Raw genomic sequence first — 12896 nt, forward strand, 5'->3', positions numbered from 1 at the left:
CGAGGTGGAGTACGGGCGTCGATTAGCGGATCAATTTATCGCATCCAGACGAGATGCGATAAATCGATCCCCGATACAGCGAACACTACCTGCCGATCCAGCGGGTAGTCTAGGCGTACCCTATATCATCTGTTTTTCCCCCAAATACAGAACGGGAATATTTATGGAATAGTTCAGGTTATTCTGCATTATGATTGATAATTCTACCATTTTGATCTAGTAATGGACCAACACCATTGTCAGGATTCTTTTTGTTCCTAATACATTTTAAATACTCCTTATTGTCCTTAACTCTGGTGGGCATAGATTTCTTCTTATGCCACTATGCTTCCCTTATCAATTTTCCACAATCCCTAACTTCTGATTTATATTCATTGCTATCAACTTCCCCTTTCTTCCACTTGCTAGATTATTTTTTCAATGTTTTACAGCTGCCTTCACTTCCCCTCTAAACCAGGTCGGTTTGTTAACCAGCACAATCTTCTTCCTCAGTTGTGGGATTGTGGCTTTTGGGGGTTCAAGTAAGGTGTTCTTAAACACTTCTCAATTATCATTCACATTTTTCTGATTATATCCTTCCTCTCAGTTGCTATGTCTCAGAATTGTTTTTAGCTGTGTGAAATTGGCCCTATTAAAGCACTACATATATCTCTGTCACTTCTCTGGACTTTCTTCTGTTGTACATCGTCACTTGTACCTAAGCAACCACTAACTTTTAGTTCTGTGATTAGCTCATCTTCATCGGTTAGGAGAACATTTCTTCTCCTATGTTACCAGATGTGCCCGTTACTTTGGGGTACGCTCATTTAGTAGGGTTACTCTTCTGAGGGTGGGGGGTTCTGGAATTCTATCAATGTGCTGCTTGTGTCACTTGTGTGTTCATACGGGGCTCTGCTTCTCCCGTCTGCAAGTTCCCTCCCAATGGAGCTACCCTGCAGGACCTGGGTTCCCCTGGGCTGGGTTCTTCCATCCCCCGAATGAGAACACACACACACACACACACACACACACACACACACACATATTAACAGAGCGTGTCTGAGAGGACCAGATTAATCAGCACTCCCAAGCTGACCCCTTATATGTCCCTGGACTCAGCAGGCTGGGTCGAACAGCACCACCGAGCTGTCACCCTCATATGCCATGGGCACCGCACCAGAACAGAGCCCGCCTGAGCAGGCTGGATCGAGTAGCACTTTCCACCTGCCACCCCCATATGTCCCAGGCTCAGCACATCCCTATCCCCACTTTCACATCACAATTGTTCTGGCAGTAACCCACTGGATGAGCAACCCCACAGGACTTTTGGGCGCTGCAGGGATCTTTAGCTTAGGTACGAGGAGCGTTGCTGCAGAGCAAATGAGGAAGCCAAAAAAACACCCACGGGGAGGTGGTGGGGGGAGAGAGAGAGAGAGAAAGAAGCAACCACCTTAACCATGAAAGTTATTTATTGCCAGGTAATAACCGTACAGGAGCCAAACAAACATAGCAGTTATAATATTAAATGTAACCTGGAACTGATCCCACAACGACATGGTCTATGTGCGTGAAGGGTGAGGAAGGGCTGGTGTGGGATGGGGTTAGAGAGTCAGCTGCAAAAGCATAATGAGGAGAAGGACCCTGGGGATTGCGGCAGAGGGACCACCAGCACCTTTCCAAGTGATGATGGCAGATGGATGGACACTGCTCGGAGTGATGGTGGTAGAGGGACCGGCACTGTTCAGAGTGAAGTTCACCACCGTGAAACTCACACCAGGCACATTCTCCTGGATCCAGTCGTTATGGGCATTCGGGCGGTTGTAGACCCCAGGGTAACTGGGAAAAATAGTGAGTACCCCACTCACTTCTCTCACCAGTGACCAGCTCACAAGCCCAGCAAGGTACCAGGTCCTGTCGTCCTCACACACCAGGGGTCCCCTGGAGTCACCCTAGAGACAGGGAAAGAAATGAGGTTTGAGGAGGGACCAGTCTCCATCGTTCACAAGGGCCGTGGTGGATTCTCCATCTCTCGATGGCTTCACATCCCCACTGGCTGCCTTTCTGGGAGATGCTTTGCCCAGACACAAGTCCCTGGGCTCAGTGGTGGGGTAACTGGGTGCACTTATGGGCTGGGTTATACAGCGGGTCAGGCTGAATGGACGAACCCTGCTGACTTTATACTCTATGATGCATCCACAATTCCAAGATGTGTCTGTCTTGTCTAAACACTGGGGAGCGAAGTCAAGGCTCCACCCCTTCATCCAGACCCACTGTTTGGTGGGTCCCGCCCCCCACACCCGACAGAAGACCAAGTCAACAGGGAGAATGGGGCAGGAATCATGGGGGCCCTGATCTCAGTCAGAGAATCTCACCGAAGCAAAGCCTTTATAGCCCTCCATGGACCCGGCCCACATCATGTCTTCTTTGATGGGATTGTCACCCGCAGGCTTTTGTAATCCTACTCGGAAGCGATCGTTGCAGATCGTGGTGTCTACGGTGGGCACCTCCACCTCCTGCAGGGTCGCCGCTAGGGAAAAATTCACTGAAATGAAAGGCCCGAGGGCTGGGTGACTCACCTGGCATGAGTGTTTTAAAATTTTAAGCCTTGTCTACACACAGTTTGCCCTGATTTGGTTCAGAGGGTTTTAATCTCTGAGCAGATGCTGCTCAGTTCCAGACCAGCGCTACACACATGGCAGTAAGGATATAACCAGGTGTGTGATTTGATAATGCTGGGTGCCAGCTGGCGGCCGCCTCTGACGCTGCTTCCTATTGGGCTAGAACTGGCATCGGTAAATATACTGGTGCCAACTACACCAATAGGGGTGGTTTGAAACCCATATTCGGGCTCACATTCAGGCCCCCCCACAAATATGAACATCCATTCATCGTGCCAGGAATTGAATCCCCCATGTGAGATGCAGCCACTAGATGGTGACATCGCTCAAATACACACACACACAACAGATTGACGCCAAACTGGCGCGGCGTCTTTGTGCAGTGCAGCCCTGAGAGTGGCTGTTTTTCGGTTAGCTTAAACCTGCTCAGAAATGTGCTACGGTAAAATGGGACGACGCAGGTTTAAAGCAAAATAGGAACATTGGCACGGCCAGAGATACGGGAGTCACTAGATCGTGTCAAAGGGCATGTCTGTACTGACCGGTAGATCGGCACTGCTGCAGTCGATGCTAAATCGATGGGGGAGCACTCGCCCATCGATTTGTGTACTCCGCCTCCCCGCGAAGCATAAGGGAAGTCGATGGAGAGGCTCTCCCGTCGACACAGCGCAGTGTAGCCACCGCGGTAAGTGGCTCTAACTAAGTTGACTTCAGTTACATTATTCAAGTAACTGAACTTTCGTAACAGATTGATTTAGCGCGGTCGTGTAGACCAGTCCTTAATACCACACTTAGGAGGAGTGCATAACTGTCCGTATAGAATCATAGAGCTGAAGTTATATCACTGTCTAACGGTATAGCCGTTCCTATACAGCTGCATATCTGTATAACTAGGCTTGATGACTCTTATAGATGTTGAGCTTTAAGAATATGTTTCCAATTTGTATCATTTTAAATTTCCCCAGTTGTGCAAAATGGTGGTTGTTAAGCACTTTTTAAAACGTTTATTGGCTTAAATTTTCACATTTGCAGGAAATTTTCACATTTGCAGGTCAGACAATAATGATTTAGTGGAGGTTGAGAGTCAAAGCTGTGTAACCATTTATACGAAATTGTCAGTATCTCGTGTCAAAAAATATAAAGTAAATATCCTTATATCAAACTCTCAAAACTTTTCAAGCAGCATTTTACTGACTTTGTCTATCTGTAAATTTCAGTTATTACCAGTGGAAATATTTTTTGTTGTTTTGTGTTTTTATGGCGAAATCAACATTTACTGAATTTCAGCAATAACAATTGAATCCTTCTAAGCCTGTGTATAATACTGTCTTTATATCTGTACAGCTGTATAACCATATAACTGTACGACTGTACCTGTATTACCGTATAACAATATAACTGTACGACTGTACCTGTATAACTCTATAACCATACAACTATAGCTCTATAAAGGTATAATTGTACCTGTATAACCATATAACTGGATAATCACACAATGGGATCTGTAAACCATATAACGGTGGCTGTACAACGGTATAACTCTATAATTGTTCCTGTATAACTATATAACTGTATAACCATATATCTATGGCTGCATAATTGTATATCTGCGCAATGTACATACCTGAATATCTATCTATATATAGTACTGTGTCTGTACAACCATATAACTATTTAACTGTGGAACTGTAAAACTGTACCTGTATAACTACATAACTGTTCAACCATATAACTGTGGCTCCAGAATCATATACTGTATAACTGTACATCTGTGTCTATCTAATTAGATGACTGTTGAACCATATCATTGCAGCTATATCATCATATAATCATAGGCCTGTACAACTGTACCTATATAAACCTACAACTGCACAATCATATAACTATTGCTATCTAACCGTATCGCTGTAAAACAGTCCAACCATATGTGTATAAAAATATAACAGAGTAACCGTACAACTGAGGCTGTATAACATTAAGAAACGGCCATACTGGGTCAGACTGACGGTTGATCTAGCCCACAGTGCCATGTGCTTCAGAGGAAATGAACACCGCAGGGCAATTTCGAGTGATCTATCCCCTGTCCTGCCCCAGCTCCTAGCAGTAAGAGGGTTAGCAACACCCAGAGCATGGGGTTGTGTCCCTGAATAGTGGCTAATAGAGATTGATGGACCTATCCTCCGGGAACTTAACTAATTCTTTTTTTTAACTCAGTTGTACTTTTGGCCTTCACAACATCCCCTGGCAATGAGTTCCACAGGTTGACTTTGTGCTGTGTCAAGAAATACTTCCTTCTGTTTGTCTTAAATCTGCTGCCTATTGATTGCATTGGGTAACCCCTTGTTCTTGTGTTATGTGAAGGGGTAAATAACACTTCCCCGTTCATTTTCTCCGCACCGGTCATGATATTATGGACATATATCACATCCCACCTGTAACTGTGTATGTGTACAATCATAATATGTGCCTGTATAACCCTATAACAGTGTAACCATGTAACCCTGTATCTCTCAGTCCATCTGCGTACATATGGGGCTACAATCACCCCACCTGTAACCTTCACCCAGTGCTGGGTCTTTCCCCTGCCCTTCCCCTCTCTAACAGCTACAAGTCTGCCTCACCTTCGGGGTGAATGTTCCCCCAGCCAGTCACCCAGCAGGCGTCCCCAGCAGGCACACGGACGGAGGCGTCGAGCAGACACACGGGGCTGATGGAGGCCATGAAGACAATTGGCTTCTCCAGCTCCACCAGAGCGATGTCGGCAAGGAAAGTGCTACTGTTGTAATTGGGATGGAGAATGACCCGCTTCACCGATGAGAACCTCTGGGTTGGAGTCTCACCGACAATCCTGTTTTCACCCAGCTGCACCCAATATGATGAATTGACTACAGGCCTGAATGCAAGAAAATCCGATTGGGGAACAGCCAAATAGTCATACCACAGAGGGATAGCTCTCACGGTGCTGAAATGTAGCCAGCTCTGGGGTGGGACATCTATGGAACAGACCCACAGCAGTGCTGCACAGGGATGGCTTGCCTGGCACGTGGATGCAGACATGTCTGGAGCGGTGCACCTGGGGAACAGCCATACATAACACCGCAAAGGGATGGCTCACTTGGCAATGAGATGCAGCCACCTCTGGGGCAGGGCAGCTGAGGAACAGCAACACAGCGATGCCACGCAACAGCAAGCCAGTGAAAAGGGAGAGAGAATCTGTTCAGAACGGCTGCAGTCACTCTCTCTGCCCTGCCTGGGGTACTCACAGCTTGAAGCAAGGAGCTGCTGACACCACCCAGCTCTCGGAGATGAGCGAACCGCCGCAGATGTGGGAGCGGTTTCTCTGCAGGCAGTTTTCAAGTGTGCACTAATATATTATACTCCCACCACGCCCAGTAACACTTCAACTGCTCTTATCTGTTCCCATTATACTAACAAACCCCTCTGGCTAGGCAGAAGCAACATACATAGTGTCTTTGTCCTTTGTTTAAACACATGAGTAAAGATCCCTTTGTTCGCCCATATTAGTCAGACTAGATCAAGAATCAAACAGGCAAACAAGCAGAAACCACATCTTGTTTTTGGCATATCTCGTAACCTTTGCTTTCGCAACATTTGATCAGCTATGTCATACTTTTGATTGGCATGTTTTTGTAAATTTGGGGGTTGTGATAGACCCAGGCCAGTTGGGTACAGCAGAGTAGCAGAAGGCAGATATACTGGCCACTGGATTAACAGTTTTCTGTTCCCTGACTGACCAGAGCAGGGGCTGCTCCAGGCTAATGAGAACACCTGACTCCAATTAACCTGCAAAGAGTCAGGTGAGGCCATTAAGCTAATGTGACCACCTGACTCTAATTAAGGCCCTGCTGATACTATAAAAAGGGCTCACTCCAGTCAGGCAGGGGAGTCAGGGAGCCAGAGGAGAGGAAGTGCGGCTGAAGGGCTGGTCACTGAAGGCACCCTCAAACCATCGTTAAGGGAGCCCTAAGCTAAGGGTGAAGAAGGGAGAAGCAGGAGAGTGGTGGGGAAGTGGCCCAGGGAAATGTAGCAACTCTGGCAGTGAAAGGTTGGCTGCCAACAACTGCCACCATTAGGGTCCCTGGGCCGGAACCCGGAGTAGAGGGCGGGCCCGGGTTCCCCCCAACCCACCACTACAGGAACAGAAGTCAGGCCCTGTGACGTTATTGATATAAATGGGGACCATATAGAACATGGGTTGCAACCAAGGTCCTGTAGTGGCACCAAATCTTAAGTAAAGGGGGTCATATAAGGTGTCTAAGACCAGGTTCTGGGTTGCTGGTTAGGATTATGCTGTCTGTATGTCTGTGTATCATTTTGTAGTTGAAGTTATAAGTATTGGCTCTGTACTGTCTGTATTTTGTATTATGCTCTGCTTCTGGGAAATATCCCAGACAAGCTGGTGTTAGCCCTGCCTAGCTGGCTTGATGGCCCATTAAGGACCATCAGCTACACAATTGACCCATGGAGAGAAGGCAGACACGCCTTGTGACTCAGCAAAGTATGCAGAGACTTGTCCATGTGACTGCAGACTCCATTTTGCTGTAATTTTCCACAGTGAGGACAAAGAGATTCTTACACCTGGAAAAGTCTATATAAGGCTAATGCCTCATCTCCATTTTGGTCTTCAATCCTGCTTCTTACCTCTGGAGGGACTTTGCTGCAAACTGAAGCTCTGCACAAGGGACTGAGGACCCATCCCAGCGGGGGATGTTCCAGAGACTTGATTTGAACCTGCAGTTTACTCCATCACTGCTGCAAGCCTGAACTAAGAACTTTGCCATTACTATATGTAATTGATTCCATTTAACCAATTCTACCTCTCATCTCTACCTTTTTCCCTTTGTAAATAAACCTTTAGATTTTAGATTCTAAAGGATTGGCAACAGCGTGATTTGTGGGTAAGATCTGATGTGTATATTGACCTGGGTCTGGGGCTTGGTCCTTTGCGATCGAGAGAACCTTTTCCTTTTATTGGGGTGTTGGTTTTCATAACCATTCATCCCCAGGACGAGTGCACTGGTGGTGATACTGGGAGACTGGAGTGTCTAAGGAAATTGCTTGTGTGACTTGTGTTTAGCCAGTGGTTGTCTGGCTGGTTTGGTTTGCCTTAGAGGTGGAAAAACCCCAGCCTAGGGCTGTGACTGCCCTGTTTAAGCAATTGGTCCTGATTTGGCACTCTCATTTGGGTCCCGCCAGAACTGCATCGTCACAGGCCCCTGTCAGGACAGGAGGATACAGTGTTCTGAAATAAGCCCCCAGGGACAACAGAGACTGTGGGAGTTCTCTCCCCAACCTCCTTGCAGCCTATGATGAAAAGGGCTCAGTAGACTGTAACCCTGGCCCTAGGGAGAGAAGGGCTACGCGGAGGGTCACAGTGAGCCACTGAGGCTAGCGTAATCCACCTAGAAGCACAGGACCCACGGGAGCAAGGTCAGAGCTCTGCCACTATATATATACACTCTTGTTATTTGTTCCCGTCTATGCATCCGATGAAGTGGGCTGTAGCCCACGAAAGCTTATGCTGAAATAAATGTGTTAGTCGCTAAGGTGCCACAAGTACCCCAGTTCTTTTAGTAAATGTTAGTTTCACTGTAGCTGTTTGCAGTGCTGTAGCCGACTTGATCCCGGGCTGTTAGAGAGACAAGGTGGGGTGACTATTTACTTGCACACTGACCTGCCAGGGCCATCGACCCTCCTGGATATTCTGCCCCTCTGTGATGCAACTGAACACTGCACAAACCAGGGAGCCATGTTAACATGGGACAAAGTGCAGCTCTCCCACCCAAAACCAGGGAGAGAACCCAGGAGTCCTGGCTCCCAGTCCCCCTGCTCTCACCTGACAGACCCCACTCTTTGCCCCAAGCCTGGGAAATAACCAAGGAGTCTGGATCTCAGCCCCCTCTGCTCTAATCTCTGGACCCCACTTTCCTCCCAGAGCCAGGGAGAGAACCCAGGAGTCCTGGATCTCAGCCCCTCTGCCCTAACCACTAGACTCCACTCCCCTCCTAGAGCAGGTGACAGAACCCAGGAGTCCTGGCTTCCAGCTCCCTCTGCTCTAAGCACTAGATCCCGCTCCCCTTCCGGAGCTGGGGATAGGACCCAGGAGTCCAGACTCTTTACCTGGCTGGGCTTGACTCTCCACTGCACCTGTGGAGGGATGGAAATGTTGGGGAGACATGACAGAGCCAGAGACATTGGGGGAGGAGCAGCTCAGAGTCCAGCGAGCGGAGCAGACAGCCCCTGTTGGGGAGGGTGGAAGGTGGGGAAAAGGGCTGGAATACAAGTTCTGCCCATGATCCCCAGCTCCTCCCACAATGTCTATAGTCTGCCTCAAATCACAGATGGTGACTGTGTGTCAGTAGGTTTCTGAGTGAACGCTGACACCCTGCCACCCCCTTATTCACTATGGTGATATAATTATGATACGTTTGCCTTGTGATGTATCATTTTAAAAGTCTCCATCGGCTGAATATTAATACCCTGTTAAGTTGTATGTGTTGTTGTTGTATCTGGAATTCTGAGGTTTTGCTATGAGTGTGGGACTGAAATATGTTGTGAGGTTGGGAACCCCCAAAGCCATGAAAAGGCCAGACAGCGTTGATGGCCCATTAAGGGGGATACACCCACTCACAAGGATTACCCTGGGGACTGTGTACAATGGAAACCTCTCAGAGAGAGTTCGTACACGACGGGCAGGGTTGTCCCCTTCATTCTCTTCCCCCCCCCCGGGGGTGGGGCAAGATCGTCCCCTCCAGTCAATTACCCGCCTAGGGGCAGGATTGCCCCCTCTGGTCTGTTCCCCGTGACTGTGTCCCTCTCTGGATCCCTTGGTCTCTCTCCCCATGCGCTGGGGACGACAGCACCAGCAGCGCAGCCAGCTCAGAGCAGAGCCCCCCAATGCTGAGGAAGCCATGGCAAGTCTGAGCCCCTTATCTCCAGTCCCAGGGTCCTCTGGCTCGGAGCCCAGCGTTTTCCTCGTTAACTCTCTGATTTACAGGAAAGCAAAAGCAGAAGCTCATGGACCTTGTCTGCTCCCCTCCGCCCCCATTGCGAAAGCTGCCAGGATGCTCGTGCACCATTGACCCATTTTGGCCAGCGTGGCTTAGCTGAGATCTGGTCCTTGCTGGGCCGTTCCCGGGGGAGGAGAAATCAGGGCTGTGACTCGGGCCTGCTCTGTGAGACCATCCCCAGGCGGGTGGCCACCTGCCCAGGTTTTCTCGGGAGGTAGCCGGGCCGAGCCGTCTGCCCGGTGCCCATGGCCAGCTGGAAACGGGCTGCGTGAGCAGGTCCCTGGAAGTGGTGAGGAGCAGGGGTCAGGGGTCTGTGGAAGAACGGGCCAGCTGAGGGGATCCTGAGCCCAGAGCACTGGCCAGGAGCATCCTGCCGCCGGCTGAGCTGCAAATAGGCAGCTCTCACAATGGGGAAATGAGGGTCCGGGAGCTTTTGCTTTCGCTTTCCTGTAAATCAGAGATTTAAGCAGGAAAACGCTGGGCTCCGAGCCAGAGAGCCGTGGGATCAGCGATAACGGGCTCAGAGATGCGGTGGCTTCCTCAGCACCAACACCCGCAGCTGGGGGCTGGCCAAAATCAGCCCCCACTCCAATGCAGTGCCTCCAGCTGGGCTTATAACCCGCTGCCTCAAAGCCAGGGGCTGACTGCTGCACTCGCTGGAGGCTGCGTGGGGCTGTCCTGACCCAGAGCTCCTGTGGGCTTGGCTGGGTGGAAAAAACAGGTGTGGCCCTGAGAGAGCTTGGAGCAGCCCCCCTTCATCTCATGCTGGTGTCACTCTGAAACCTACTGATGCCTGGTAGCCACCTGTGGCTTGGGGTGGAGACTATGGGAGGAGCAATGGGACAGTGGGCGAGGCTGCATTGCAGCCCTAGTTCTGTTCCCTGCACAGGTGCTGAGGAGAATCGAGACCAGCCAGGAACAGAGCCAGGGATCCGGGGTTCCATCCCTGGTTCTGGGAGGGGAGTGGGGGCTAGTGGTTAGCGGACACACACCAGATCTACTATGCTTTGGCTTCCCGGCTTCCTCTGCTGTCTCCGGTAACTCTCTGCCTGCGTGAGTGTGTGGGTGCAGGAGGGTATGAATGCGGTGAATGTGCGCGTCCATGAACAAGCGTCAACCTTTTTCTGTTTGATCATAAAATCATAGACGTTAAGGGCAGAAGGGGCCATTATGATCATCTAGTCTGACCTCCTGCACAATGCAGGCCACAGAATCTCACCCACCCACTCCTGTAACAAACCCCTAGCCTATGTCTGAGTTATTGAAGTCCTCAAATTGTGGCTTAAAGACTTCAAGGTGCAGAGAATCCTCCAGCAAGTGACCTGTGCCCCATGCTGCAGAGGAAGGCGTTTAATAAAATCAATATTAGTGTAACCCTGGGTTGGTTTCTAGTGAAATTGAAGTAACAAGATGTGTACACGTGAATACACGTGTGTATCTGCACGTAAGCGTGGGAGTCAGTTTCTACAGATTTATGTATATAGGTCTCTGGACAGGCGCATGTGGTTCTGCTCTATGGATCTGTATTTGGGCTTCAGGAGTGGGCCTTGAATGGACTCATTGCAGCTGTGATAATGTGTGGTCCTAATTCCACACATAAAATTACAATATTGGCATTTATGAAATCAAAATATATTTTCATTTCCATAACCTACCACTTTTGGAATTAGAAAGTTGGCAACCCTACACCCAGAGCTGGCTAAGAAAAGCTAAGAGAACTCCTTCCGTTCTTGGTTCTCTTGGGTTTGGAGAAGCAGGACTTCATACGTTTCTTATAAATAACCAGACAGCCGCAAAGAGAAGAGCAGCCTCCAGCCGTGTCGCTGTCTCTCTCCTTGGCCCCGAGCTTTGACTCGCTGCTCAGGTCGAAAAGGGACAACAAGGGCCTGTGTCTCTTGGGACGGGGTTTCAGCTGTAGCAGAACAAGCCCCTCTTCTACCACCCACATGGGCACCAGGAGACTGGCGTGATCAGAGGGTGCCCGTTACTGGGGCGTTTTGGACGTCGTTAGGGTTGCCACGGTGGATCTAATTAATCCTTGTTACAGGCCGTCACCATCAGACCCCAGTCCTTGGCCTCGCGACAGAGCCATTCAGTCACCGCCCACATGCCCCGGGCATCAGCTCGGACCCCTGTCGGTTCTGCTTTCCCCGAAATCACTTGATTCCCAGCAGACTTGGGGCTGGGGAACAGAGACAGGTGTGTGAGGGGCCATCAAGGGACCGAGATAACAGGGCATTTTAAAGGAATTTGACTGCACTTATCTCATGGCCTGGGGGGTGAGGAGCAGCAAATCTCACCATTTCTGGTGTTTTAAAGCCCAGCCAGTGAGGCAATTTATATAAATGCCGGCCCGTTCCCTTTGTTCCCAGGCAGTGCTTGGGCATCGCCAGGCTGGGAGCTGCGCTGAGCCGGTCCCCTGCCGAGAGCATCTGGGGAGGCTGCTCCTTGGACAACAGCATGAGGAGGCATCTGGGTCCCCACTGGCCGTGTTGCGGCTGGCGCTGCCCCTGTTGGAGGGTGAGGAAGGGGACCACTCCACGTGCTGCTTCCTTCCTTCCTTGGCAACATACAGGGCTGGGGAGAGGAGTCGGAGAGCAGAGCCCCCCCGGGGGGAGGGCAGGGGTGGGAGGGCGTGAAACATGGAAAGACAATCGTGACCGTCTGTGACTTAGTCCCCGGGGTTCAGTCTGGACTGTGGGACCGTGGACCCCTCCCCAACACACCAACCACAGCCGGCCTTCACATTGTGATGCCGATGTCAGGCCGTGTGGGGTGTGTGATGGGGCAGGACGGGGGATGGGGAGCCGCGCCTGGGACGGGACGGGGGACCTGCCGGTACGTCTCTCACCAGAGCTGCCCTTCCGTGCTCCTCCAGGCCTCCATCCCCCCGGGGCGGAGGCTGGTTACTGCGGGTAACTGGACTTTCAGTGTCCAGGTGGCTGGGACTGGACCCCAGGCTAGAGCGGAAGAGAGTGGGTCTGGGTGGCACTCCCTATGCACCCCCAGGGGGCTGGCCCAGACCCCCGGTACCCCCCTGGCTGTTCCTCTGTTCCCCCCCGGGGGGGGCACACCTCACAGTTCGAGGACCACTGGCTCAGAGTCTATGGAATGTGTCTAGGCTGCTGCATGCATTCATTTCATTTGAAACGTCTGTTTCCCGTGGTATAAGGCGATATGTACGTTTGGCTTTATAACTGTAACAGTGCTCTCATTTTGCTGGTTGGACTGTGACAGGGCTGGAGCTAGGAAACAGAAGCCGAGAGCC

At 50.4% G+C, this 12896-nt stretch overlaps 1 protein-coding gene across 1 annotated transcript; it reads right to left on the reverse strand.

Moving 5' to 3' along the window:
* Positions 1 to 1580: 1580 nt before the first annotated feature.
* On the reverse strand, positions 1581 to 12514 carry LOC123369134 (serine protease 27-like). The gene is made up of 4 exons (XM_045014495.1): positions 12480 to 12514; positions 5219 to 5490; positions 2352 to 2506; positions 1581 to 1928 (listed from the first exon to the last, which is right to left on the reverse strand). The coding sequence occupies exons 1-4, from the start codon at positions 12512 to 12514 to the stop codon at positions 1581 to 1583; spliced, it is 810 nt and encodes a 269-aa protein (XP_044870430.1).
* Between the last annotated feature and the right edge of the window lie 382 nt (positions 12515 to 12896).

This window comes from Mauremys mutica, chromosome 4, assembly GCF_020497125.1.
Source record: "Mauremys mutica isolate MM-2020 ecotype Southern chromosome 4, ASM2049712v1, whole genome shotgun sequence".
Lineage (NCBI taxonomy): Eukaryota > Metazoa > Chordata > Testudines > Geoemydidae > Mauremys > Mauremys mutica.

Excerpts from the sequence above, each read along its gene's own strand:
- LOC123369134 (XM_045014495.1), bottom strand. The coding sequence starts at position 12,514 with ATGGAGGCCTGGAGGAGCACGGAAGGGCAGCTCTG. Across the intron at positions 2,507-5,218 it reads GGGGAACATTCACCCCGAAG|CGGCGACCCTGCAGGAGGTG; the intron begins GTGAGGCAGACT and ends ATTTTTCCCTAG. Across the intron at positions 1,929-2,351 it reads GCTATAAAGGCTTTGCTTCG|GGTGACTCCAGGGGACCCCT; the intron begins GTGAGATTCTCT and ends CCCTGTCTCTAG.